The 27,721-nt window shown below is 36.9% G+C and overlaps 4 protein-coding genes across 13 annotated transcripts; 2 read left to right on the top strand and 2 right to left on the bottom strand.

Annotated features, from left to right (window-relative positions):
• Positions 1-1,812: 1,812 nt before the first annotated feature.
• Positions 1,813-6,251, top strand: LOC140967423 (zinc finger BED domain-containing protein RICESLEEPER 1-like). 3 transcript variants are annotated; one of them, XM_073427938.1, is made up of 4 exons: positions 1,813-2,079; positions 2,869-4,857; positions 4,939-5,007; positions 6,208-6,251. In XM_073427938.1, exons 2-3 carry the CDS (start codon positions 2,910-2,912, stop codon positions 4,995-4,997), a joined length of 2,007 nt encoding a protein of 668 aa, XP_073284039.1. In that variant the 5' UTR covers positions 1,813-2,079; positions 2,869-2,909; the 3' UTR covers positions 4,998-5,007; positions 6,208-6,251. The 3 variants fall into 3 exon arrangements, with proteins under 3 accessions (XP_073284039.1, XP_073284038.1, XP_073284040.1); XM_073427937.1 differs by having other exon boundaries at positions 5,861-6,251; XM_073427939.1 differs by lacking the exons at positions 1,813-2,079; positions 6,208-6,251 and adding an exon at positions 2,108-2,228 and having other exon boundaries at positions 4,939-5,844.
• Positions 6,001-11,114, bottom strand: LOC140967424 (probable galacturonosyltransferase 15). Of its 5 annotated transcripts, none has more exons than XM_073427940.1 (7): positions 10,942-11,114; positions 10,375-10,746; positions 10,192-10,235; positions 8,801-8,986; positions 7,116-7,697; positions 6,719-7,021; positions 6,001-6,562 (listed from the first exon to the last, which is right to left on the bottom strand). In XM_073427940.1, the coding sequence occupies exons 2-7, from the start codon at positions 10,628-10,630 to the stop codon at positions 6,278-6,280; spliced, it is 1,656 nt and encodes a 551-aa protein (XP_073284041.1). In that variant the 5' UTR covers positions 10,631-10,746; positions 10,942-11,114; the 3' UTR covers positions 6,001-6,277. The 5 variants fall into 5 exon arrangements, with proteins under 5 accessions (XP_073284041.1, XP_073284042.1, XP_073284045.1 ...); XM_073427941.1 differs by having other exon boundaries at positions 10,897-11,106; XM_073427944.1 differs by lacking the exon at positions 10,942-11,114 and adding an exon at positions 9,704-9,877 and having other exon boundaries at positions 8,801-8,981; positions 10,375-10,437.
• A 649-nt stretch (positions 11,115-11,763) lies between these two features.
• Positions 11,764-14,786, top strand: LOC140967456 (uncharacterized). 4 transcript variants are annotated; one of them, XR_012173581.1, is made up of 3 exons: positions 11,764-11,890; positions 12,007-13,280; positions 14,275-14,786. XR_012173581.1 is itself a non-coding variant. In XM_073427985.1 (2 exons), exons 1-2 carry the CDS (start codon positions 11,881-11,883, stop codon positions 13,140-13,142), a joined length of 933 nt encoding a protein of 310 aa, XP_073284086.1. In that variant the 5' UTR covers positions 11,764-11,880; the 3' UTR covers positions 13,143-13,493. The 4 variants fall into 4 exon arrangements, 2 of the variants coding, with proteins under 2 accessions (XP_073284086.1, XP_073284085.1); XR_012173582.1 differs by having other exon boundaries at positions 14,407-14,785; XM_073427985.1 differs by lacking the exon at positions 14,275-14,786 and having other exon boundaries at positions 12,220-13,493.
• Positions 14,787-15,711: 925 nt separating this feature from the next.
• On the bottom strand, positions 15,712-17,239 carry LOC140967378 (uncharacterized). The gene is made up of 3 exons (XM_073427857.1): positions 16,957-17,239; positions 16,277-16,652; positions 15,712-16,164 (listed from the first exon to the last, which is right to left on the bottom strand). Exons 1-3 carry the CDS (start codon positions 17,081-17,083, stop codon positions 15,807-15,809), a joined length of 861 nt encoding a protein of 286 aa, XP_073283958.1. The 5' UTR covers positions 17,084-17,239; the 3' UTR covers positions 15,712-15,806.
• Between the last annotated feature and the right edge of the window lie 10,482 nt (positions 17,240-27,721).

Genomic DNA, 27,721 nt, shown 5'->3' with positions numbered 1-27,721 from the left:
AACCCCATCCACGCCCAAACCCACCCCACCCCACCACGCACTATAGACGACTAGAATAGCTGGTGGAACTTCTTCATAAAAATAAAGATTTTTCATGTAAATTTTGAATGAAATATACTAACAAATATTAATGCGTAGCATGCACTTTTTGCTTTGAGCCTGAAAACTTGATAAGCTAATTAATGGAGGTACCGGACCCCCATTTAATTTTGATATTAAATCACAAAAAATAATTTTTTGAGATCACAAATTAATTTCTCTAGTATTTACATACCTCTTACTAGTATATATTTAGATTTATTTGTTTTTTCACGTAAATTAAAAAATTATTGGAAAAACTAGTTTTATAGTCATTTTACTCTTATTTTACGAGTTCTATGGTATAAAAACTTGTTTAAAATAAATAACATATTTAATGAATATTGGTATATTGGTAAAAAAAACATGTAAATAATATAAATATAGATACTGTACTATATATTTGGTACAAATAAAAAATTAAATGTGAATTTTATATTTGAGACATAAATAGTATATATTATGTTCATGCTTAAACAGTTTTCTTTCTCATTATTCTCGACCAAAGTCTACCACGCCTCTTCGATTTCAATAATCACAATATGTGTCACGATTTCAAAATTCTCTCAACAAGTAATGGTTTCCGTAGAACTTGGAAATTGAGGGGGGGATTAAAAAGCAATCCAAAAATAAAAAATAAAAACCCTCCTGTTTTCTATTAATTTACGTTTTATACAACAAAATTTACTATAAATTTTGGATTTACTAATATTTTTCCAAAATTTAATGTGTAATCTTAATCCCTTACATTTCATGTTATTATATGATTTATAGTGAAAAGAAGAAGTGACCAATTTCCTAAGTCTTTGGTTGATGTTTTTTTTGAAATTATTATAACAGAATTCAAACCTAATTAGAAAACTCTAGAAGCTGCACAAAGTAATCAACCGATCACATGAAAAATTTTAGAGCAAATATGTTGAACTCTCATAATATCTTCTCTGGGAAAAACTCTTCTACCCCACATCTACACGCGTTCTTGAAGCATTCAATATTTATATGCAATGTTTGACCTAAAAATAATTCCATAAAAGAGTCCTATAAAATATGGAAACAAGATTTTCATTAGGGATAAAAAAATTTTAAATAAAAATACTTAGAGATAAATACCATATTAAAAAAATCATATAATATATAGAGATAAATCAAGTAAGATATTATAATTTAGAAAGATTAAATCATAAATTGATAATATAAATTTAGCAAAAAATAATAAAAGAATAAAATATTCTTTTCAAACAAGTTTTTGTTTGATGTTGTTATCATTAAACACAAAAATTATTGTGAAACCGTTTTACGGATCAATTTTGTGATACATATATTCAATCCGACCCAACTCATGTAACAATCTCATGAATATAAACTCGTGAGACGGTCTTACAAGAGACCTAATTATGATTCTCATTTAGTCAAGTAGTGCTTCGTAGGGTATGTATGAGATGGGGAGAGGCATAGGCTAGAAAGATAGGATTCAAGCACACTTTTAACCAAACCTACCTCTAAAAGTCTTGTGTGGGTGGATGCTAATTGAGTAATTGTCATCAACTAGTTTTATTTTTCTTCTTTCAAATATAGGTAGGCGGGGGAAATTTATTTATATTAATCCTCACTCTAATTATAAATTTTTTTTAAATGAGTTTTTAGCAATGCCTTGTTGACTAATTATTTTTTTAGTCTCCTTAATTAATTTAACTAATATTCCTGGAACAAAAACGATTACCTGTAAAGTGGGCTCGAACTGGGCCTCAAATTTTAGCATACGAAACGATCAAGCCCAAAAAAAGAGCCGTTGATTACGTAATCGGGTTTGCACTTGGCTGAGAAATTATTTCCCCAAATCAAATCGGCTCTTCTTAGCTTTTCCATTTCAATCTCCCAAGCAAATTTACAACAGACTTGGCCCAAACAAGATTTTGTAGTCCGCCGCATCTATGGATTGAAGACATTCCGCTGCAGAAACCCTAGTTCTTGCTCCGACTGTCGATTTGACTCCGGTTCGCTGTAAGTTTATCCCTTTCTTAGCATCTGCGACGAAGCCATGTGTGATTTGGGTGATGTGGATATTATCTTAACTTCGAATGGTGATAGTGGTTATGCCTTCGGTTCAATGATGATGATAATACGATTAGAAATTGAATGACGTTGAACGGGTATGGATCAATTCGGTGTTAGGGTTTTGTGAGTAGTTTCCGGATTAACCCGAAAAGTTCATTAACTCATCGGGTCGGTTTCTTATAATATCAATGTTCGGGTATTTTCGCAAACAGGATACGGGCTGGCCTTTTTCTTCTCTCGTTTTTCGGTTTTTAAATCAATTCTCCTATCATTATATTTTACCTCCGAAAGTTTGAAGATGGATTGGAATTAATGCATCTGTCATTATATAATATAGAAATTTTGTTCGAATGTCAGATTTTTTTATTTTTTTTAGCTCGAAATGAGAGGAATTTTTCTTAATGTTGCTGGATTTTAACTCGTGTAAATTGAACTGGTCTGATTGTTGCAGTGATCTTTTTATGGCTTTTACTCCTTTTTTATATTTTTGGTTTAGCCATAGGAGAATTGTTGATGCACAAATGACAGTTTCCGGCCAAGAATGAGTTTTTGGTCACTTTCTAATTTGTAATCTAGAATTGGAGGCACCATACAACATTAATATTCCTCTTTCAGAGTATTGTTATTTTACATTCTTTTCCTTTTTCTTTTACCCTTTTTGAAAGGAAATGATCCGAACAAGTATGCTCTTGGTTACTTTAAGTTTGTCATGGTTTCTTTAATTTATGCTTTCAGGTTTGTCAGAGCCTACGGAGGAGGAATAGCATTTAAAGCGAATGGATGGCTCTGATGAAGCTGTCGTTGTTAACTCTACTAGATTGAAATCTGCTGTCTGGAATGATTTTGATAGAGTTAGAAGAGGTGAAACATACATGGCCGTCTGTCGGCACTGTAAAAGAATACTTAGCGGGTCAAGTACCAGTGGAACATCTCATTTGAGAAATCATTTAACTAGGTGCCATAAAAGATCAAACCATGACATTACTCAATTCTTGACAAGGGGCAAGAGAAAGCAAAGCAACCTTGCCCTTACCAAGTACAACTCAGTTCAAATAAAGAATGAGATGGTCACTGTTGCAAGTAATACTTGTGAACAAGGGCTGAAAAGTGGAAATATGAGCATGGGGAGTTTCAATGTTGATCAGAGGAAGAGTCAGACAGATCTTGCACGCATGATCATCATGCATGGTTATCCATTGAGCATGGTTGAGGATATAGGCTTCAAGACATTTGTTCGAAATCTTCAGCCCTTGTTTGATCTTGTGACTGTTGATAAAGTTCAGGCTGACTGTATGGAGATCTATAGAAAAGAGAAACAGAGAGTATACGAGGAGCTTGATAAACTGCCTGGGAAAGTCAGCCTTAGTGCTGAGAGATGGACTTCTAATGGAGATACAGAGTATCTGAGTTTGATTGCACATTTTATCGATGATTCTTGGGAACTAAAGAAGAGGGTTTTGAACTTTTTAGCCATTGATCCCTTTCAAGCTGAAGACTTGCTTTCGGAAGTAATCATGACAAATCTTAGGAACTGGGATATTGATAGAAAGTTGTTCTCATTGACAGTTGATAACTGTTCCACCTATGACAGGATTGTGTATAGAATCAGAGACCAACTCAGCCAGCGCAAGTTACTGGTATGTGAGGGCCAATTATTTGATGTACGCTGCGCAGCAAATACCGTCAAGTTGTTAGTCCAAGATGTCCTTGGAACATCACAAGAGATCAGTGACAAAGTTCGTGAAGCTATACGGTTTGTTCAAAATTCACAAGCCACTAGAGAAAAGTTTGAAGAGATAGTTCAATTAGTTGGGGTTAATTGCCAGCAACTCTTATCACTTGATAACCCATTTCGATGGAACTCAACATATTCAATGCTTGAAACTGCTTTAGAGTACAAAGAAGCACTCTCTCAATTGCAAGAACATGACCCTAGCTTCTCAATATTCCCATCTTGTTTAGATTGGGACAGACTGCGAGCTATCACTAGTATCTTGAAGTTCTTTCATGAAGTTTCCAATGTCTTTGCGGGAGGCAAGCATTCCACTGCTAATTCATACTTTGCTGAGATTTGTGACATTCATCTACAGCTGATTGAGTGGTGCCAGAAGTCAGATGATTTCGTTAGCAGTTTAGCATTGAAATTGAAAACAAAGTTTGACGAATATTGGAAAAAATGCAGCTTGATTATGGCCATTGCAGCCATCTTAGATCCCAGATTCAAAATGAAATTAGTGGAGTACTACTATCCGCAAATTTATGGTGATACTGCTATAGATTGCATAGATATTGTTTCAAATTGTATCAAAGCTTTGTACAATGGTCTTGCTATCTACAACCCATTAGCGGCTCATGGTCAATGTTCAAATTCGGAAACGAGTGGTAGTGCTGTTAAGGATAGGCTTACTGGCTTTGACCGATTCCTGCACGAAAATTCTGTTAACCAAAACATAAAATCTGACCTAGACAAGTATTTGGAGGAACCCCTCTTCCCACGAAGTGTTGATTTCAGTATATTGAATTGGTGGAAGGTTCACGAACCAAGATATCCTGTGCTGTCAATGATGGCACGCAACATTTTAGGGATTCCAATATCGAAAGTATCCCATGAGTCTCTATTTGATTTTCGAGATAGGGCCCTTAATCACTGCTGGAGTTCACTCAAGCCAGATAGTTTGCAAGCTTTGGTGTGTTCCCAGGATTGGATGCAGTATGGATTTGAAGGTAGCTGTGTGTTTTTGCCACATTTCTTTTTGTGAGTTCTGTGTAGTTGCAGCTAACAGATCACTTTTCTCCATTCTGCAGTGACAGAGACGAAATCTCTCCCGACCCCTACCTTTGCGTTGCGCTACGATGCAAACTAACATATTTCTGGTAAAATTTTATGTTTTTGGCTGCCATCTACAAATTTAGTCAGCATCTTTCTCAGAAATATTAGAAGCTTTATTTGGTAGATATAACTTCCGTGTAGAACTCAGTGAAGTAGCAACATGTTGAGTTCTTCTTGTAGAGGAATAGCGTTAGAATGGAGGGTGGGTTTCGAATCCTTGTGCTAGCCGTTCATTGATTATTAACCATGGAATGATCGATGAAAACAGTACAAGACTTTAAATTATTCAAATGTTTTATCTAGCTGTTACAAGTAGACCCTTTACTTGCGATGATTTCATCCATTTGGTGTTAAGAATGAGGAGCGAATGTAGGAAGGGGCTAGGTTTAATTTAAGGAATCTAGTATATCCGAATTTGAAAAAATTTTGGAGCTAGGTATGTTCGTGGTGGTGATCTATGACTAAGCAAGACGCGCTTATATGATAATTAATTTTTATTTTTGTATAAATAAAATAATTTTCAATGTTTCCAAATATATAACTAACCACAAGTATATTGTAGTATTTGTTTCTTCTGAAGTTTCTGGTATGGATATCAGTTTTCACCCTTAATTATTCGGTTTATTGATGTGCCGACAAGTTTAACATGCCTGTGAATAATAGGCCATGTTCGGTTTTGTTGTACAAAACATTTATATCTGTTTTTACATTTTCGTGTACAATCATATTTTTTTTATGTTTCCTTTTTTCTAAACATACTTGTATTATATTTTATATTTTAAAACATCTCATAAACAACAATTGGATGATTTCACGTTCGAAGTAAAAATGTCATCTTCGCTGACATAATTTCTTTAAAAACATACTTCATTTAACACATTCTCAAGCCAAACGTAGTCATTGTTTTCGCCGATAGGTAGCTGTTAAGTACGACACCAAATCAAAGACTAAAATGTAAAGTCATGCAAGCTTAGCGAAGTCATGAACATCAGACAGGGCGTCACTTGTGAGCGTTATAAGCGAAATAAAACAATATCTAAAGGATCATGAGAATATATTTTTTCTTTAAGGGAAAAATACAAATGTACGTCAATCATGCCATTCCTACAATAACTTTGTGTTTGATATTTGGATTTTGCATGTAAATGATTTTTGTCTACCTTCTTCTATTGTTACTTATCAACAAGCTAGGGAGCATGGCATGTGACGAGACTGAAGGCTAAACCTACTTCTCTCTGTCACAGAGGATACTCCATGGCCTAAAACAGTAACAAGTAACTCAAAATTTAAGCTATGGGATATAGATTTATCCCTTTAGCCCGCTATGCCACATCTTCTTATACATTCGATCGATAAATTTACATGCCTAGTCCAAAGGTCTCTTACCTCAGGGGACGCAATTTTGAGCCATGGCTTTGCTGGCCCGCTAAAGTGTATAACCGCCGCAGCTTCTGACATCTGTTTATCAACTTGGTGGAAACGATGACCCAAACCAGCCAGTTGCCATGAAGAATCAATGCGATGCACATGGTTTTTGAAAGCAATCAAAGCGGGAGGAAGTGCTCCAGTATGCCATAGTACAAAACCAGAATTTAGGTTCTACAAAACATGTGAAAGAATAATGAAATGGTCATGACAACCTTTGTGATTAGGAAAAAGCAATTTATATGTTCGTGTATATATATATATATATACACTTCTAAATCTTTCTATTGATTCATTGACCACTCCGAATGTGGGAGGAAGATTACTCACATGTTTGAGCCATTGGTGATATACTGCAGTGATGTTAGTCTTCCTCCATTTTTTGAGGTCAAAGATAGTCATCCCGTATTGCCATCCACAACGATCAGGATCCAAGTCAGATATTATGATTGGATCTGTAAAATTGAAGTAATCCTTGTATTTTCTTCCTGGACAACAGTCATGTCCGCACCATGAATCTACAACTGCACCTACAACCTTGTCATTGAGGTCCAAGTCCCATACAGATGATAAGTCATGTTGTGCAACAATATCATCATCCAATAACACTACCTTGTCAAGATCTGGGAACAGCTGGGAGATAATGAAATTGAACACCAGATGAAATTTAATTCGCAAGGATGATGAATTTTCATAATCAGTCCATGATGTAAATTCAGGTATTTACCTCGGGGAGATAAATGCGGAGGTAATTCAAAAGTGAAAAGCTGCTGGGGATTAGGACACCTAGTTTGTGATCATAATCTTCCTTGTTATCAAAGCCTCCCTTCTTTAGATTTCTCAAATTGTACTTCATGATCTGGTGATGAATTTCAAACATCTCCTTAATTCCGACATTTACATCATGAGACCACTCGTATTGATGCAAGCCCTTGACTTCAACGACTGCAGAATCTATCGTGTTCAATGCAAACCATGCATGCATTGAAGTGTATGTTTTCTTATCAGTGATCACATGAAATACCAAGTTTTTGGGATTGATCGAAGTTTTAATGGTAGAGGAGATTACAACAGATGCAGCCAGGACATTGTCGGTTAGAAGAACAACATGTTGAAATGAAGTGTCGGTGAGGCGGTAAACATATTGAGGCAAAGGTAAACGAGAACGAGCCACTGCATTTATGGCATACTCTTCGGTCAACTTAAGAGAAAGACAGTGCATGCTGTTGGGTACTCCATGAGCAGCTAAATGCCAGTAAACAGATTCCTGCCATTTAGCTGTTTTAACCGTGTGTTCCATCTTCTCAATCTGCCCATAAAATACAAAAGCTCAGTGAAGGTCATTTGATTATGGTTAAAGCAATGATCACATATATGTCAACAAATACCCTCGAGAGAAATATTTCTTTTTATTAGCATATAAGATCCCGTCAGAAAACATATGTTGATAAAATACATTTATGATATACATATTTGAAACTTCATCGGTAACTGAAGAGATGCTAGCTGGTTCAGGCTTCAGCTAATAATATGTTGAGTCCTTGTGACCGTGCAAGGCTTAAATTATTTAAGCAGTACTGTTGTCGGTTTTTCATTGTATGTATGGCTTAACCTTGTGGCAGAAAAGCACAGATAATACTTAAAATCGCCATATACACCGTTTTCTTGAAAGAGTGGTCCTCAGGATACCAATCCATCCTTTTTTTTTTATGATTGTTAATATTGCATCTTCATGTATGGGATCGATAAACTTCTCTTTGTTTCTGTGGTGCATCCTCGAAAGTAAATAGCTTGTCGGTTTCGTTTATGTTTGGTTTCCTCTAGTAATCTATCCAAGCATTATTAATGTCTTTATGCCGACCACAGTGAGGATTATGGTGCACTTGAGTCTTGAAGCATCTTTTAATTTGAAGGACCTACAAACCCGGAAGGAAAAAGTGGGCATGAATGAAGTGATTTGAACGGAATTACCAAACCTAGTACTTTACCTAGCCTCATAACAGCAACTTTCACACACTGCTAAAAATTAAACAACGAATTTCTTTTTTTTTTAGGTGAAACAACGAATTTCTCAAACACGGTGAAAGGTGGCGTTTGAGATTAATTTTTAATTTTAGATAATTCATAATTATCAAAAAGAATCTGGTGACCTCAGAAGAACACGGTTGAGATGAGAAAATGGCTGAATAGAAGGGCCCCCCGATTAAGGCAATGTTACCTTATAGTTTCAGGTAAAAAATAAGTGGGAGCCATTTATGCCTAACAATGGCACGACAGTGACCGCAGGCAAATAAAGAGGGTGGACATTAACGTCAGTAATAATCAAGTGAAAAAGAACACAAGAATAGGTAATAGCAATAGCCAATAGGACGATGGGCTGCAATAAATGGCAGTTAATGTTTGCTAACTCACCACGGCTCTGGTCTTGAAAGCGAAGGCTTTAACGTCTTGTTTATTGGACACCATGTCCTCCACAAGATCCTTAAATGTAACTGGTACTAGATTTGAACTCTCCACTGTTCCAATTCCGACTCCACCCCCATATTCACCATTACTAGTGGTTGCCTCCAGTAGAGCCCTTGTCAGCTCTTCTCTGAGCTTTTTAAGGAGTGCCACAAAATAGAAAACAAATGAAAGAAAATCATAAGCAAAACATGATTTTTAAATTTTTTTTTTTTAAAGTTTACATTCATCGGATCCAAAACCCTGGCTTCATGTTTCTTCGACAAGATTTGGAAAACCCAGCATTTAATCACATCAGAATGTCCTCAGTGGGGTTGAGGAGTTCTTCCCACATTTGTTTTCCTATCATAATTGTCCGTTCGCGAAAAGTCAAAGTACTTTAATCCTGGATCTTTTTTTTTTTTTTTTTTAAATCTAAAAGATATCTTCATTTTCTAAAAAAAAATCATTATGCATGCGATGTCGAAACATATGAAAATCCATTGATTTCATTGGCTGGATCATTTTCAGATATTCAAATTACTCCAGATGAAAAAGTTAAAGTTCGGGGTAAATTCTAAATGTAATGATCAAATTGAAAAGAAAACCTCTCGGACTCAAATTTCAACCTGATGTAACGTCTGGGTATTACGTAAATCTAAAAGAAGAGCAGGAATCTAAATTTTCAAACGTAATGATGAATGAGCAAGAAAAAGTAATTAAAATCTCACTTTCATTTTCACCTCAAAAAAATAAAATAAAATAAAAATCCTAATCTCATGTCACGTCAAAGACAACCCATGCACGATTTATTAACATCATTATTATCAAATGAAGGATGAGAGGGAATAAATAAGATCAAGTTCGACTAACAAATCGGTCGGCAGTGCAACTTGCCAACTTTTTACCCAAGCACCGGGTGAAGGCTGCATACCGACAATGGCGAAATTATTTGTACCCACTCACCTTTTAGTCCAATTTACAGACGCAAAATTGATCCTCGTACAATTTCAGTAATCTGTCCATAATGTTTAACCCGTTGTATATCTACCACAGTAAAAGTAAGTATTTGTGTTTGCTAGGACGTCCAAATTTCGCATAAAATCAATTAACTAGGCAAAACTTTCATGCATAGTGATTTGCAAGTCTTTTGCAAAAATTATACTTTTGTTGAAATGATTAATTTTATAGAATAGATTAGATTGTAATAAAAAAAAAATCAGAATACCAGCTTTAAGATTTAAATTAAATTTCGCGGAAGCTAACCATAATAAGAATTTTAAAAATACAACTGCAAACAATGTTTTTTTTAAGTGAATGTGCAAACACTCCCTTAGCAGAGAAGAAGCACTTTAACTTACCAGAGCAGCATCGCTCCCGCCAAAAATCCTTAGCGTCATACATCCTACATGGTCATGTATGCGCAATTACACTTTACCCAACTAATAAAAGTAAAATTTGAAGATTATATTTATTCCAATTTTTTTTTTCAAGATTATATCGAAGAATTGAAAGGGAAACGAAATTAAAAGGCCTAAAATTACCGATGGAGGAAGAGCAACGAGCGGCGGATTCAAATACTAGAAAAGCAGTTCTAACGAAGAGTAAAGGCAACACCAGCCCAAACAACAGCAACACCGGTAAAATCGCCACCCGATGGTATAATCGGCGGCCGAACGCTGTCGATGGCGGATTCTTCCCTTTCATCTCACTCCGAGTACCTCCAACGCCGGCGCCCTCTGCGGCGGCACTGTATGCCGCAACTCTCTTAGTCCTAGTCGTGGATATGTAAAGCTTCATATTACGAGCCACGATTCCTGTTGCTCCTCTTTAAAAACGCCCATCAGACTTTAAATCTCAGCTTCAGATCCATTTCATTGATTTTCTTTTCAACCAGAACTCCAACATCTTCGCACCTGCGAGAAAATTCATCGCAGCATAAACATCAGTAGTGATTTACGAAAAAAAGAAGCAAATTAATCCAAAAGGATACTTATTCCTATCATTCAAACACCAGAACAGAAATAAACAAAAAAGAGAGTTCATATAGGAACTGGACTAATTACTTGCGCTTGAATTTGTGAGAAAAGGCACCGCAACAATCAAATTACCTTTTGGAATTCAATAGAGCTGAGGATCGAACTTTATGCCAACGGCATCAGTATTTGCGTGTGCGAGAGAGATCATATCCATGAATTTATTCGAGTCTCCATCTGTATGTTACTGTGCGTTGAATTTTTGTCCAAGAAAAGATGAGGTCACTCACTATTAACCTACGTCAGAATTAGGCATTACACTGGGTTTATATATACTTATACATAGACGCACACGTTGTGTTTATATTTAAAATAAATCAAAATATTATTATAAAAAATAACAAAAAACTATATTATTATTTTGATATATAAATTAAAAATATAAATAAAAAAATCTAAATAAAAATTGAACTTACAACTTAAATATTTAGAGAATANATATATAAATCATAAACAAATTAATTACTCTAAATGTTTCAAACTTAATAATATATATTATAGATATAAAAAACTAATTGAAAATAAATATTTTTGTAAATTCAGTTTTAAATCATTTTGAAAAGAAAAAAAAAAGGTTTCCCAAGTGTAAAATATTTCAATGCTTTCATTAAGATAAAATGCAATTTTCTAAATAAATAAATGCTTTTATTGAAAAAGTTTGTACAATCCAACAAACTAAATAATTTTGTAAGACCTCACCCCCTCCCTTGTATTCGAGTCCCACGTCGTCTGTCCAAATTTATGGTAAACAAACATAAATAACTTGCAACATCAACTTTGGGCCTGAGGTGAACTATTTATAGCCCATGGGCAATTGTAAAAAAGCCCCATGGAATAGCCCATTCAAAGTACCCGATTTTAAAGAAGTCCCGTATTGCTTGGTTACAGCGGCCCCTGTACCATCCTTCTAATAAACAAATATTATTACAATCAAGCGAATCAGGGCAAAAACTTGCAAGACTCGTAAATCCTGGATCCACTTCGGGTTTCGGCTTAATAACCGCTGATAGATTAATGCTTCCAGGTGATTGTGATTATCAACTTAATGCTCCTGAATTTGATTTATTTGTTTTCCAGTTCGTAGCAATTCGGCCTCGAAATAATAATAATTTTATGTAATGATTCAAATGTCATTCACAGGAAGAAATCGCAAACCATTTAACATTTTATGTAAAATGGAGTATTTTTCTGGCATGTAATGTTCATGTTATAATATGTGGTTTTCAGCCATGTTTAGACGCGGAAACAGATCGCTGAACCATTCAAGCAGTGCGGGAAATACTCAACTTTCAGTTTTTGTTTTGTTTCTGGTTCTGATAATGGTGGCATTGACTGTAAGATTTGGGAAAATAGGTTATAGATCCAGTTCAATGTCTGAGCTTCAGAGCCAAAAATGGAATAGCTTCGAATCTTTGGTTCGATTAGATCCCACGGTGGAGTTTAGGAATGGGACCAATTTAATCTGGCAGTTACCCGACTCACCTAAGGCAGTTCTTTTCTTGGCTCATGGCTGTAATGGTAGAGCAGCAAACTTTTGGGATAAGTCTCCTAGTTGCCCAACTTGTGTTGGTTTGCCTGAAGAGAGGCTCATTGTGCTTCATGCCTTGGCTAGAAAATTTGCTGTGCTTGCCATATCAAGTAAAGGACGCTGTTGGTCACCTGGGGAGGAAAGGTGGATTGCTAAAGATATTATTCAATGGTGGGTTGCTGAGCGAATGCTAGAAAAGTTTCCTTTATTTGCGTTAGGTGCATCCTCAGGTGGATATTTTGTCTCTGTGCTTGCCATGGTGGTACGATTCAAAGGTATTTCTTTAATGATTGCCGAAGGCGAGTTTAATCATCTGGATATCACAAAGGACTACCCTGCTACACTTTTTGTGCACATGCCCAAAGATGAAAAGAGGAAACGGAGGATTGAGAAGTATATGGTGGCTATGAGTAGAATGGGAATCGATGTTACTGAAATCAAGTGCATGGAATTCCCTTTGACCCCTGAATTATTTGCCAATAGAATTCCTGGTCTTGACCAATCGCTGTCAGCAACATTGTTCAAAGTTTTTCAGGACCGAAGCTTTGTCGATGAGAATGGTTACATGAGGGATGACGGGCGTGCAATACCATGGAAAACTGCTCTTGAGGAGAGAAATATTCTTCTTCCAGATAAATCATTTATCGATCACATTCAAGAGGAAATGAATCTTGCATTTGCATATCATGAAATGACCAGCATACAGTCTCAGCAAATCTTTGACTGGTTTGAATCTCATAAGAGCTGATGAGCACCTGTCACATTCTTCATTCCTTCTACCTGGGCAAGAATTGTACATGATGTTTCTGTCATAACGACCTGAAATTTATTCAAGCTTGGAGCAACAAAGAATATCTTTTTAGATTTATCTCGTCTATCCAAATTGGTGAGTTGTGCAAGCAGAATGTTTCACGAGTTTTAGTTTGAAACTAGTCGGTTAATGTCTGATACGAATGGTAGAGACTCTGTACATCTTCAGATGCTGAGTAGACTTGCTGCCTTGAGACAGAGTCTTGTTGCTCTAATTGTTTGTATAAAATAATTGGTGAAGTTATGTGATCCATCTTCTTACGAAGTACAAGGAGATGTTTACATTAAATTGTTGGCAAATACATTTATTTGTTTCAATTTTACAGTCTTTGAATCAATCTCTGATTACCACACACCGTATCTGCCGACATTTGTGGGAATTATTTAATTAAATGACCTTTGTTTGACCATGTATTTGAAATCTAACATTTTCAATTTTTCGAACTATCCCGACATTTGAGTTGTATTGTTAGAACTACCTTGCTTACTGTTTGGGCTAAGAGAATGATAATGATAGGTGTAACTAGTGTGTGTATTTTTGCGTCTGTGTTGCTTTGTCAAGGAATAACTTCATATTTTGGATGGATGATTTGTGTCATGCTTTTTCTTAATTCGGCAGCAAGCAGTCACTTTACCAATGAAATGGCATAATTCATATAAGAAATTATTGATGGTCCTTGAAGTCTGATGCATAAGTATGCGTATCCCCATTGGTGTTTCTATTTAACTGATGCTTTTAAATATTTACTGAATGAAGCTCAAAACATTTGTGTATATATATGACATGCACGCATGAAATTTTGCATGGTTGATGACACATCAAACATATCAATCCAGAGTGCTATTAATCTAGTCGCCAGATTGGCATGTCATTTCTGTGTCTGGAAGTTTGGCCTTTCATGTCAGCACATGATTATGCCGTGGAACAGAGAATAAAGCTAGTTTTTGCTTATCATCTGTAGTGATTGCATGCTCCTTGATTAATTTAAGTAGCGTAGAGATGTGCTGGAAAATGCATGTCAAATTCCATTCTTTTCTGAACTTGGTAAATCCAACTTCTCAATAGTCAGGGAAATGTCAGTAAGGAAGCCGTTGAATCTGAAAAAAAATCCGTTCCAATTGAGATCAGCAACTTGATATGTACTTCACTCATCAAGGTAACACTCACATCGTTTCAAGTGTTCTCATAAAGATATATGCAGGTCTGGCTTTATCTGGTTTGAAGAAATCCAATGATAGAGAGATTTGGATGGTGGAGAGCTGCAGGCTAAAGCAAGTCATTGTAGTCCCAGATGTGATAGTTAAGTTCCATAATTTATGGTTCTCGACAAGTGAAGCTCCTGGTATTATTTGTGACAACACCACCTTATTTTACTTCAAGAATTTTGCATTATGAAGCTAGCATTTGCTGCATGACATAAACCATGTGACATTTATTTTCAGCTCAACCTCTTAGATTTGGAGTGTCACCCTGTGTATTCATCCAGTATGTTAAACTTTATTTTGTAGTTGTATCTGCATTTATTCTTTTCATCAATGCCGATGACAAATTTTGGACAGCTCTGTGATAAAATCAAAATATATTTGACATTTGAACTAGTATTGGACGTGAACAAGGTGTTTGGTGAAAGTAGTGCGATTAAATATTTTGCATGAGTTAATTCTTAGTATATTTAACAAAACTTGACATGCCCTGAAACCTAATTAATTAATTCAAAGGATGGCTTATTCTTAGTATATTAAGCAAGATTTGAGCTAACATGAAACTAAATCAAAGGACGGTTTATCTGTAGGGAAGCCCTCACAAGTACCCATTATCATATGAAGGTCATGCATCATGAGTGGCTTATGATGCATGTAAATTTATATATTGTTGACATACAGCTGGAAGGTAAGGTCATTTACTCTCTCTGTCAATTAATCAATATCGCCCACGTCTGTGACGAATAGATGGTAGTATATTTTTCAACTTTCTTTGTGGATCTTGCGACATCCACCATATTGCCATGTCTAGTTTACTCTAAATTCATTAAAAATTACTATGTTCTATATACGCAACTTTTATACGGTAAGAGTGCATTTTCTTGCAAGTGGTGATATGGCTGAGACACGGTTTGAAGACTGGAACTTTCCGAGTTTTTGTATTCACTGTCTACAAATCTTTTTTTTTTTTCAATGTCATAGAAAAGTAAAAACGGTTGAAACATATGAAATATGAAATACAAACAAACAACTAAGATTGTTCAAATAAGAAAGCGTGAGGTTGGTATCCGTCTTGATTCTGTGGCATTACAGTAAAGTAAACAATCTCATTAAGGACTTCAATATCAATCCGTTTTCTTTCATTTATTCCAAAGGCAAGAATTCAACAACCCCTTAATCAAATAACTATTCATACGTTGTTGAATAGAAATACGGGATTACAATCATTGATAATTTTGTCATCATCCAATTGTTTTCGATATCAATCCGGTCAAAACCAATACCAATAGAAAGAAATCTATTCAATGAGCAAAAAAGACACAAACAATGGAAATGCAGCACGAACCAAACTGAACATGACAGAAATAGTGATTCATAACATAAAGAATATAATTGCTTTTCATATTCTTGGCTGGGTTCTACCCTCATTAGCCAGCTTGAAGAGCTGTGCCTGAGTTGATGCTGCTTTGTTTGAGCTAAGCGCCGCAATAAAACTATCCCTGACTTGTGTGGTTGTGTAAGGGAATCTCGCGTGCGCCATGGAGTTGAGGAAAGCTGCAGTCCCTTCCCTGTAAAGTTCTCCATAGCCGTCGGTATGTGTGTTTGAAAGAGCCTGAAGCACATTTGTGTTAGGACTAAATCCAGGAACAGTAGGCAAGCCGAATGTGCCACCAAGTGTTCCGCCATTAACTGGTCCGCCAACTGTTCCAAGCCAGCCAATTAATCCCCACACCAATGTCGGGTGATTCCTCCAGAAACTGTAATTTATAGGGAAAGTAAGTTTAATGCCTTTCTTCTGACCGGGTGATATTTTGAATCTGTAAGTAGAATTTAGTGCGTGTTTATTTATTCATGAAAAGTGATATTTACATGCAAGTAAAAGGTGGAGAGGTTGGACCAAAGGAAAATGGAGGTGACGGAGTTGTGACGCCGGGAGTGCTTGGAGTCCCCGGGGTGACAATTGGAGGGTTGACGATTGGGGTGGTTGGCGAAGTTCCACTTCCTGGTGTCGGAGTGGTTGGTGTCGTAGGGGACGGGGTTGAGGTTGGAGGGGAGTGGTAGTATCCGCCACCTCCACCTCCACCTCCACCTGGAGTAGATGGACTAGTTCGGTGATGTCTGCCGCTTGGTGGGGTACCGCAGTTGGCTGGTGGAGAACCTCCGGAGCTGCCGCTGCCACCTCCATGAGAAGGTGTTGGAGTTGCATGGCCACCTCCTGAACCTTGTGATGGAGGGGTGTATGAAACTGTAACACAAAAAACAAAGATGATTTGACCAATGTTGAAACACTCATTTATTTTATTTCTGCTTTGCTTCATGTGAATCAGAAAGGGTCATCGTATAACCACGTGGTTTGGCTTTCAAATACTATAAAGAATGAGAAAGATCTTACTTAAAACTTACTCCCTTCTAATGTATTTTCTTGATAACTGAGAGTTCATGGTGAGATTTCATTAGTATAAAAAACAAGTTTGTTCAAACATGAGTCAAGAAACATATAAATTTTGTAAATTTGTGTGTGCATGAATGAGGTTATGTCTAAGAATGACCTGATGGAGGATAGTAGTTTTTCTGATCCTCAAAGCTTGCTGCAGACATGACAGGAACGAGCAAGTTTTGGGAAAGCAATGCAGCCCACAGAAGCAACATCGCATGCTTACTTTTCAACCTCTCCATTTTTGCAGCCTTCCAAGAAACTAAAGAACGGCTTGAAGAAAAATAGAGGAAGATAGTGTGCTCAGAGATGAGAAAGAATCCAAGAGACAGCAGTGTATATAAAGAGCGATCAGAGATGGAAGTAAATATAAGCAGGTAAACAAGTATGTAGTTGGTTGATTGGATTGCAGGCGCATTTAAATCTCACAAGTACTCTTTTTATTTGTCTAAAAAGAATTTATCCCATCCTGCGTGTGTATTTGGCCTTGCGACTCAAAAACCTTCGCGCGCATAGTTTTAGCCATGGCAGGGGTGGACTCAAGAAATGTAACTGGGGGAGAAAATCATGATCTTATAAAAATCACACATATATTTGATCCCTTTTTTTTCATTTTTGGGTGGGGGCACCTGCTCTTTTATCTCCTAACATCTCCGTCCATAGCTAGGACCGAAAAGAACTCGTTTAATATTTATAGATAACAATCTTAACACCTTGTAAAATGCTGTCAAGTGTACGTTTGCCTAAATATTTGGCTAGTTTTATCCATGTCACATCCCATTTTTATGGATTAGCAGACGTCCTACTTTATGTGGTCCTTGGACTAGGAAAACAAAAATGTATATGTTTTGCTCTCCTAATCATCATCCATCATAATCATTTGTATTCTNTATATAGTCATTCCACAACATACATTTCTATTTTCATACACAGGAATAGTTCAGGCACAGGAAACTCAAGAAGCTCGTAACCCACTCAGGTAAAGTCTGATCCGAATCCGATCCTCTATTTTCTGTGTATATTTTCTATGATTATCTTCACCTCATGCATCAGGGATATCGATTAATTTTTTCTGTGTACAACTTCGAATTATAATTCTCAAATCGGTTGGTATCAAATGGGATATATCCATACTTATTATGATCTGATTACCGAGTGTGGGTGTCCAATGAAATTTACGACACGGTGATGAAAATAAAGTAGGTGTAATGTATGAATTTAATCGGAGTAATGAGTGTCGCATAGAAGTAGGTGAAGAAGCTGAAAAATTATAGAGTCCACATTCAATTTCTTATCGATCGTAAATGACTACTGCCTTTTTTCTGTGTAATGTAGTAAACCGGCCTATGGATATATATAAATTTGGATATTTTTATTTATTTAATTAATTTTGTACTATTTCACGTACAAATCGCGGATTATTTTTAATACAGTGACAGATCTCGACACACATTATGCTTGTGATTTAGAAAATAATGTTTGATATTAATATTATATGTTATATATAAATAATGTTTTTCAGTTTTCAAAAACTAGTTTAGTTACAATTTTTCATAAAATAAGGAATTTCTCAAATATTTGATTTAGTTATGATTTTTAGTGTCCAATAATATATATAATATAAGTAGCTAAAATGTCTGATCGTGAATTCGTGATCATTTATTCGCTCGTGTCATCTCCAACCACAAAATCTATTTTGGTGCAAATTTTATACTAAAATAGTGCGATTTTTGTACCAAAGTTATTTTCACCAGTGTTAAGTTTTGATGATTCACAACCAAAGTTCTTTTCAATTTCGTCAACATTTCCACCTGGCTGCTTCCCCACTGTGTTAATACAAGTTTGATATCCAAATAACGTTGTCATCCATGGGAACCGTTTGATTTCCTAATTAAATCCAAGAATGGCCAAGTAGATGAATTTTTCTTTCAAAATAAGAATCGTTTGAAGGTTTTCCTCTCTATTACCTGATGTTTATCCATTTATATACAAAAAAAATACGTAACTAAAAATAAAATAATAGTCAGGCCCAACAGTTTAGAACAGCATCACAGGCTTCAAAAGGAAAAGGAAAACACATACCGTGCCTTATTACTATGATTCCCATAGCATCCTCGAGGGCTCTGGCTTACTATCATCAGGATCATACTCAAAGCAATCCTAAAATTTTATGCCCTGAACATTTCATTCATACAAAAGAGAAGACTTGTAACGAGAAGTTTTAGAAGGTTTCTAAAAGTACCCGCAGAGTTACTGAACACCGCAATGTTATCCCGAACAACTATTTACACTGTTCCATGGATGATACAAGTGGCTCCCACAAGCTTAATGTCAAGGTCTGAAACTGATACGTGTCATCGGCGTTGTTTAACAATTTAAATTCGTCTAACAACAAGCCACGTAGTACATCAAATATCCAAAAGCCAGTCTATTACATAAATCAATAAACGTCTTTACAATGCGATTAAAATGAAATGCAGAAGCGTAAAACACGATAATATAACTAAAGACAGAATAACAAGACTGGTCTTGAATTGGATTGACTTCATCACCATCCCCAAAATATTCTTGTTCTTTTTATCTTCGATTTGTTCATCGTTCTTATCTGAGCTGGAAATATCAAGGTTATAATTATACGAATACATTATCATAATTTCAATAATAAGCATGTTGAATCGAATACAAACAAAATACAAACATAAGACTGAAAATTATCTCATTTTCATGGTTTACTGATCATCTCCTATATGTTACTCCTCTAAGGGGTGAAACCAAATGAACGGTTATTATATCCCACTGCATCAGGACCTAAACAAAACATATCAAATATCGGAATTCCTTGTCATTTATAATTCGAATAATTACAATGCATTTCAAATGTTTCGAACTTACTTTTAAATATTATAACTAATATCAAACAACAAATTGTTCAAGAATTTTCATAAAAAATAAAAACAGATATATCATGCCGATCGAATTTTCAAAGACGTATATCATTTTAAAAACAGTGATAAACCCACTTACCTTTGCAAATCTTGCGAGAAAGAATGCTTCTCGTTTTGGGAACCTAACTTAGCTGCTGCAAGGCTTCGAAAATGGACAAGAATGAGCTGCCGCAAGGCTTCGAAAATTGCTGCTGGTGGTGTGATTCCTCTTAACATTTGGCCACTATTTATAGGCCAAAATGAGGAGCTAAAAGGGAAGCTTTTGTGGGGCCCTTAGCTCCTAATCGTTATTACAACATAATTTGATTAGGGTTAATTAATCACGGCGGAAAACGAGTTTAAAATTTCTTTACAATGAGCCCAAAACATGCTATTTGAATACTAAAAATAGTATTTCATCTCACATCATAAAATCTGCCCACACATAATCAAAACAACTCATACAACAACAAATCATATCCTCGGGACATACCCCGGTATATAGATACATATATATATTGGAAAACAACCACTAAACCTCAAATCAGACTATGACTCCCTCCAGAAGCACCCTCTCGGGTCTCCTGATATCCTGGAGTACCTGTCATTGTCAACATACAAAGACAACAACAGCCCCATCTAGGGTGAGCAAAGCTCAGTCTGAAGCAACCACAATATATACCACAGATATCTAAACAATGATATATGATATGCAATGCATGTATGTCGTGGAGGTATCAGGTCAAATACCCATCCACTGAGCACATGTCAGAGTCAATCGAATCGCTATCAAATCAATGCTCGAGCTGGCACACCGGCCTCAATCAGGGATAATCGTATGATAGCGTCGACAAAGCGCCATCAAATCCCAAATCTCAATCAATCATCGGGGCCACAAATGACTATGCTTTAAGGGTCATGTAATACCAAACATAGCATTGTGTTCACAAACCCCAGAATCAAATCAAATCATATCAGGGTATCCAAGGATCATAGCTCAACGTGCATGTCATGTATGCCACATCAACTCAACAAATAAGGCATATAGACATGTATCTCAATCCAATCAATCAAACATATATCATATAATACAGATACCTGTCGTATGTTACCCGGTCGCAACATACCTCAATTCTTCGTTCCAGTCGATGTAGCTTGAAGATATCAGTATAATAATCTATCTACATCAATAACATACTCACTTCAATCAATAACATCATTCAATATCAACAATAGAGGTTTCAAATATCTTTTGAAAATTTAAAATTCATATCAAATTCAAATTTTAGCATAATTCAATTCCGACTTCAAAACTTAGTTTCTTGTCGGTTATTCTACCGCATATATTTATCAGAATTAATAATAACTGACAAATAATTCTTCAATCTCAATTCAACGATTAAAATTTCCTCATTATAATAAATTAGGAAAAATTCGACATAACATCACTATAATCTTCTCTACTTCGTTAAAATCATACACTATTCAACAATTTTCAATTTCTGTATGATTTAACAATTTATCGGATTTATTCCAAAAATCAACGAATTTCAAACATCATCAAAAATATGAAATTTATACCTCAAATCGAAGACCTCGTGTCAACGATCTCAGAACTGAAGTCGGTTCGTCGATTGGATAAACCGATAAGTCGCACGATCGAAAAGAAAATCGAAACCCTTATCTCCTCTTCTCTCTCTCCCCTCTGTCAAATTTTCTGAAATGAAACTTACGAAAACGTAAGTTTCATATATATCAATTTTCATTTTTTTTTTAAATTTTTTTTATTATATTATATATATTATATTATTACTATATTAATAAAATAAATAATATAATATAATATAATTATACTATTTAACTCTTTTTAATGTCGGTATATCCCTTTGGACTAGTCAAACAATCCAATTTTCCAAAACTCAAAACATGAAACTTCTATATCTTTGAGTTTTCTACTTTATATCCAAATTTCAAATCAGTTGGACTTCATATGGAAAAGATATAACACTAATTACCATTTTATCCTTAAAATTAATTCATTATTTTTCAACTTATTTACGAAAATACCATATTAATAAATTGAATATTTTTCAACTTATTTACCAAAATGCCATCAAAGCTATTTTATCAGTGTTTAGTATCGGGGTCTCACATTTCTCCCCCACTTAAAAGATTTCGTCCTCGAAATCTCAAACATCTCTATATACATAACATTGGCAAACATATAATACGTCATCAGTTATAGTACATATCAAAACTAAAATCAGTAAACGGATCAGTATATATTGAATACAATGGAACGGTTGGAATAGCATCGAATAAATGCGGATATGACTCTCGCATCTTGCTTTCCACCTCCCATGTCGATTTCTCTACACCATGTCGTGTCCATTGTACTCGAACAAGCGGAATTGATTTATTACGCAATACTTTCTCCTTCCTATCCATAATGCAAACAGGTTGTTCAACATAGGAAAGAGAAGGATCAAGTTCAACCTCATCAGGTGCAAGTACGTGCGATGGATCTGGTTCATATTTTCTCAACATAGAAACATGAAATACATCATGAATGGCAGATAAAGCTGGCGGCAATGCCAACCGATAAGCAAGATCCCCAACTCGATCAAGGATCTCATACGGACCAACATATCGAGGGGACAATTTCCCTCGCATGCCAAATCGAACAGTGCCTCTAAAGGGAGATATTTTCAAAAACACTTTGTCACCTTTCTGGAATTCCAAGGGTCGTCTTCGTCTATTCGCATAACTCGTTTGACGATCCTGAGCAGCTTTCATCCGCTGTTGAATTAACTGAACCTTATCATTCATTTCCTGTATCATTTCAGGTCCAGTCAATTGCTTTTCACCAATTTCATCCCAGAATAACGGTGATCTACATCGTCTCCCGTATAAGGCTTCAAACGGTGCCATACCAATGCTCGTTTGAAAGCTGTTATTATAAGAAAATTCAACCAATGGTAAGGCATCTTGCCATCCAATTCTGAAGTCCATCACAACCGCACGTAACATATCCTCTAACGTTTGAATCGTACGCTCAGTTTGGCCATCAGTTTGAGGATGATAAGCAGTACTCATAGCCAAACGCGTACCCATCGCTTCCTGAAAACTACCCCAGAATTTAGAAGCAAACCTGGGATCACGATCAGATACAATTGAGACCGGCACACCGTGCAGTCTCACAACATTCTCAATGTATAAACCGGCCATTCTCTTATAAGGATAAGTCCGTTCATACGGAATGAAATGGGCAGATTTCGAAAGCCGATCAATAATAACCCAAATAGCATCACAGCCCTTGGGCGAACGAGGTAAATGAGTCACAAAATCCATAGCAATATGTTCCCAATTCCACTTTGGGATTTCAAGACTATGGAGTAATCCTCCAGGTTTCATTCTCTCGGCTTTCACTTGCTGGCAGACAAGACATTTCGAAATAAACTCAGCAATGTCCTTCTTCATACGTCTCCACCAAAATTGGGGTCTCAATGTCAAATACATCTTTCGACCTCCAGGGTGAATACTGTATTTGCTACAATGTGCTTCTCGAAGAAGGGCAGATTTCAAATCAGAATCATTAGGGACTACCAGCCGACCATTCAGTCGTAAAGAACCATCAGAAGAAATCTGAAATCCAGACTGATGTCCTGCAGATACAAGTTCTTTCGACTTCTGAATCTGCGCATCGCTTCGTTGGGCCTTTCGGATTTTAGATATCAAGTTCGGCTCAATTTGCAATGCTGAGACAGTGACAGAATTCCAATTCGAGTGAAAAGTCCAACCAGAAGTACATATATCCTCGTGTACTTTGGCGACACAAACAGATGCTAACACAGAATCATGCACCTTACGACTAAGGGCATCCGCAGTAACATTCACCGATCCAGGGTGATACTGAATCTCACAATCAAAATCTTTCAGGAGATCCATCCACCTGCGTTGCCTCATATTCAAATCAGATTGAGAAAAGAGATATTTCAGACTCTTATGATCTGAATAGATAACAAACTTTTCTCCGTACAAATAATGGCGCCAAATCTTCAAAGCAAACACAATGGCAGCCAATTCAAGATCATGAACAGGATAACGTGTTTCATGAGATTTCAATTGACGAGACGCATAAGCAATCACTTTGCCATGTTGCATCAGAACACAGCCCAAACCTTTACCAGACGCATCTGTACACACCACAAATCCTCCGGTACCTGAGGGAATAGTAAGCACAGGTGCTGTGGTCAATCTCGTCTTCAATTCAAGAAAACTAGCTTCACATTCATCTGACCAAATGAATCGTTGATTCTTCTGTGTCAGTTGAGTAATAGGTTTAGCTATTTTCGAAAATCCTTCAATAAAACGACGATAATAACCAGCTAAACCCATGAAGCTACGTATCTCAGGAACATTCGTAGGTCTCGGCCAATTCAATACGGCTTCAACCTTAGCAGGATCAACAGATATGCCCTGTCTCGAAATGACGTGGCCTAAAAATACCACTTTATCCATCCAGAATTCGCATTTGGACAATTTAGCATATAAATGGCCATTGCGAAGAGTTTGGAGTACCAGTCTCAGATGTTCAGCATGCTCCTTTTTCGATTTCGAATAAACAAGAATATCATCGATAAATACAATAACGAATCGGTCAAGATAATCTCGAAAGACACGATTCATTAGGTCCATGAAGACAGCAGGAGCATTCGTGAGACCGAAAGGCATAACCAAGAACTCATAGTGGCCATACCTGGTACGAAAAGCAGTCTTAGGCACATCTTCGTCTCGAACTCGTACTTGATGATACCCAGAACGAAGATCAATCTTAGAGTATACCGAAGTACCCTGAAGCTGATCAAATAAATCATCAATACGAGGAAGTGGGTACTTGTTTTTCACAGTAGCCCGATTCAATTGCCTATAATCGATACACATTCGCATAGTACCATCTTTCTTTCGAACAAATAAAACTGGAGCTCCCCAAGGTGATACACTTGGTCGAATATATCCCTTATCGAGAAGATCCTGTAATTGTTCTTTCAATTCTTTCAATTCCAATGGTGCCATGCGATAAGGAGCTTTAGATATAGGTGCAGTCCCCGGCACAAGATCAATACTAAACTCAACTTCTCGATGAGGAGGAAAATCAGGAATCTCATCGGGAAATACATCCGGGAATTCTTTCGCAACAGGAATATCAGATAAAGATGGCTCCTTCTTCGAAATATCAATAGCGTAGATAAGATAACCCTCATCTCCGCTAAACAAAAGTCGAGACATTTCCAACGAGGATACCAATGGAATTTTGGCTTGGGAACCCTTGCCATAAAAATTCCACTTGGGTCCATCAACAGGTCGAAATCGAACCACTCCATGAAAACAATCAACAGTAGCTCGATTTGTCGTCAAGATATCCATGCCAACAATACAATCAAAGTCGTGCATTGGGAGGACAATCAAATTCAAGAACATCACATTATCCTCATATATCAATACACAATTATGCACAACTTGCTCAGACAAAATAATCTTCCCTGCTGGCGTGGCTATCGACAAAGTATCGTACAACGGGGTACACTCAATATCGTGAGATGCAACAAATGCATGAGATATGAATGAATGAGATGCTCCTGTATCAAATAAAACACGTGCAGGATAATCGCAAAGCGTGCAAATACCTGCAATCACACCACCAGGAGCTTCTTTCGCCTGATCCTCGGTCATAGCATACACTCGAACTTGAGGAGGGACTTGGGCACTCTGACCACTCGGTCCTCGATATCGTGGAACATTCGACTGCTGAAAAGAGGGAACAGGAACAGTAGGTCTCATCATACTGGGGCCACCTCTAAATCCTGGCTGGGGTTGGGCAGAAGTCGTACCCCTATTCGGACATACACGAGAGAAATGGCCTTCCTGTCCACAATGATAACAAGTACCAAACATACCTCGACACTGCTCGATAGTATGTTTGCCTCCACAGTAACTACAATAAGGAGCAATCACGGGACTCCCTCTCTGGGATCCACTCGAACTCGAAGAAGACGAAGAAACAGAACCAGTCTTCTTGAACTTCTTACCCCTTGGACGCAATGCAGGCTGCTGAGCTGACACTGGTGGTGGAGGAGTATACTGTGGACCTCCTCTCCTAAGTCCAGCCTCGGCTGCCTTGGCTCGTTCAACTGCCTCTGCGTAGCTGGTAGGCAATCCAGAAACAACAAAAGTATATAAAGCAGGATGTAAACCATTTACAAACCTGTTATATTTTGCCCTCGCATTCCCGGCTACGTGAGGTGCATACTTCAACAGAGTAGAAAATTTTGAAGCATATTCCGCAACAGTCATCGTTCCCTGCTGCAGACTATTGAATTCATTCTCCTGAGCAGTATAATAAGAAGGAGGAGAATACTGCTCCAAAAACTGGGCCTTGAAGACATCCCATGTGACTTCTATCCCGGCCTCTTTCAATCCAATCTCAGCGGCTTCCCACCAAGATTTAGCTCGATCTTTCAGCTGATACAAAGCAAGTTTCAGTCTCCGAGCCTTGGAATATTCAACGATATTAAACAAGTGCTCGATATCTTTCAACCAGGCCTCTGCTCTTTCTGCACTCTCAGTGCCAAAGAACCTCGGTGGTTTCAAATCCTGGAATCGAGCCATTACTACATCCATGGACAACCCTTCAAATTGTCCAACTATTCTCTCAGTACTGCTACTCGCAGTTTCATTTGTGGGATCCATCTACAAATCAAAAGATGAATATCACATTTCATATCAATTTCACATCATCACCATCTCATATCATCAATCTCATCAGATACTTACTCAAATCAAATCAAGTAAGAGCAAGTAATACAAATAATTCAAACACAAACGCACAATTCATTTGTGCCTATTCAAGTGTACACAAGACTCAATCGAGCATTCCCTNACTCTCAGTGCCAAAGAACCTCGGTGGTTTTAAATCCTGGAATCGAGCCATTACCACATCCATGGACAACCCTTCAAATTGTCCAACAATCCTCTCAGTACTACTACTCGCAGTTTCATTTGTGGGATCCATCTACAAATCAAATGATGAATATCACATTTCATATCAATTTCACATCATCACTATCTCATATCATCAATATCATCAGATACTTACTCAAATCAAATCAAGTAAGAGCAAGTAATACAAATAATTCAAACACAAACGCACAATTCATTTGTGCCTATTCAAGTGTACACAAGACTCAATCGAGCATTCCCTGCTATGCTCTGATACCACTCCGTGTGGGGCCCTTAGCTCCTAATCGTTATTACAACACAATTTGATTAGGGTTAATTAATCACAGCGGAAAACGAGTTTAAAATTTCTTTACAATGAGCCCAAAACATGCTATTTGAATACTAAAAATAGTATTTCATCTCACATCATAAAATCTGCCCACACATAATCAAAACAACTCATACAACAACAAATCATATCCTCGGGACATACCCCGGTATATAGATACATATATATATTGGGAAACAACCACTAAACCTCAAATCAGATTATGACTCCCTCCAGAAGCACCCTCTCCGGTCTCCTGATATCCTGGAGTACCTGTCATTGTCAACATACAAAGACAACAACAGCCCCATCTAGGGTGAGCAAAGCTCAGTCTGAAGCAACCACAATATATACCACAGATATCTAAATAATGATATATGATATGCAATGCATGTATGTCGTGGAGGTATCAGGTCAAATGCCCATCCACTGAGCAGATGTCAGAGTCAATCGAATCGCTATCAAATCAATGCTCGAGCTGGCACACCGGCCTCAATCAGGGATAATCGTATGATAGCGTCGACAAAGCGCCATCAAATCCCAAATCTCAATCAAATCATCGGGGCCACTAATGTCTATGCTTTAAGGGTCATGTAATACCAACCATAGCATCGTGTTCACAAACCCCA

This window comes from Primulina huaijiensis, unplaced genomic scaffold (genome assembly GCF_012295235.1).
Source record: "Primulina huaijiensis isolate GDHJ02 unplaced genomic scaffold, ASM1229523v2 scaffold25037, whole genome shotgun sequence".
NCBI lineage: Eukaryota > Viridiplantae > Streptophyta > Magnoliopsida > Lamiales > Gesneriaceae > Primulina > Primulina huaijiensis.
The sequence above is the reverse complement of the archived record's forward strand: the minus strand, read 5'-3'. Positions and strand labels throughout refer to the sequence as shown.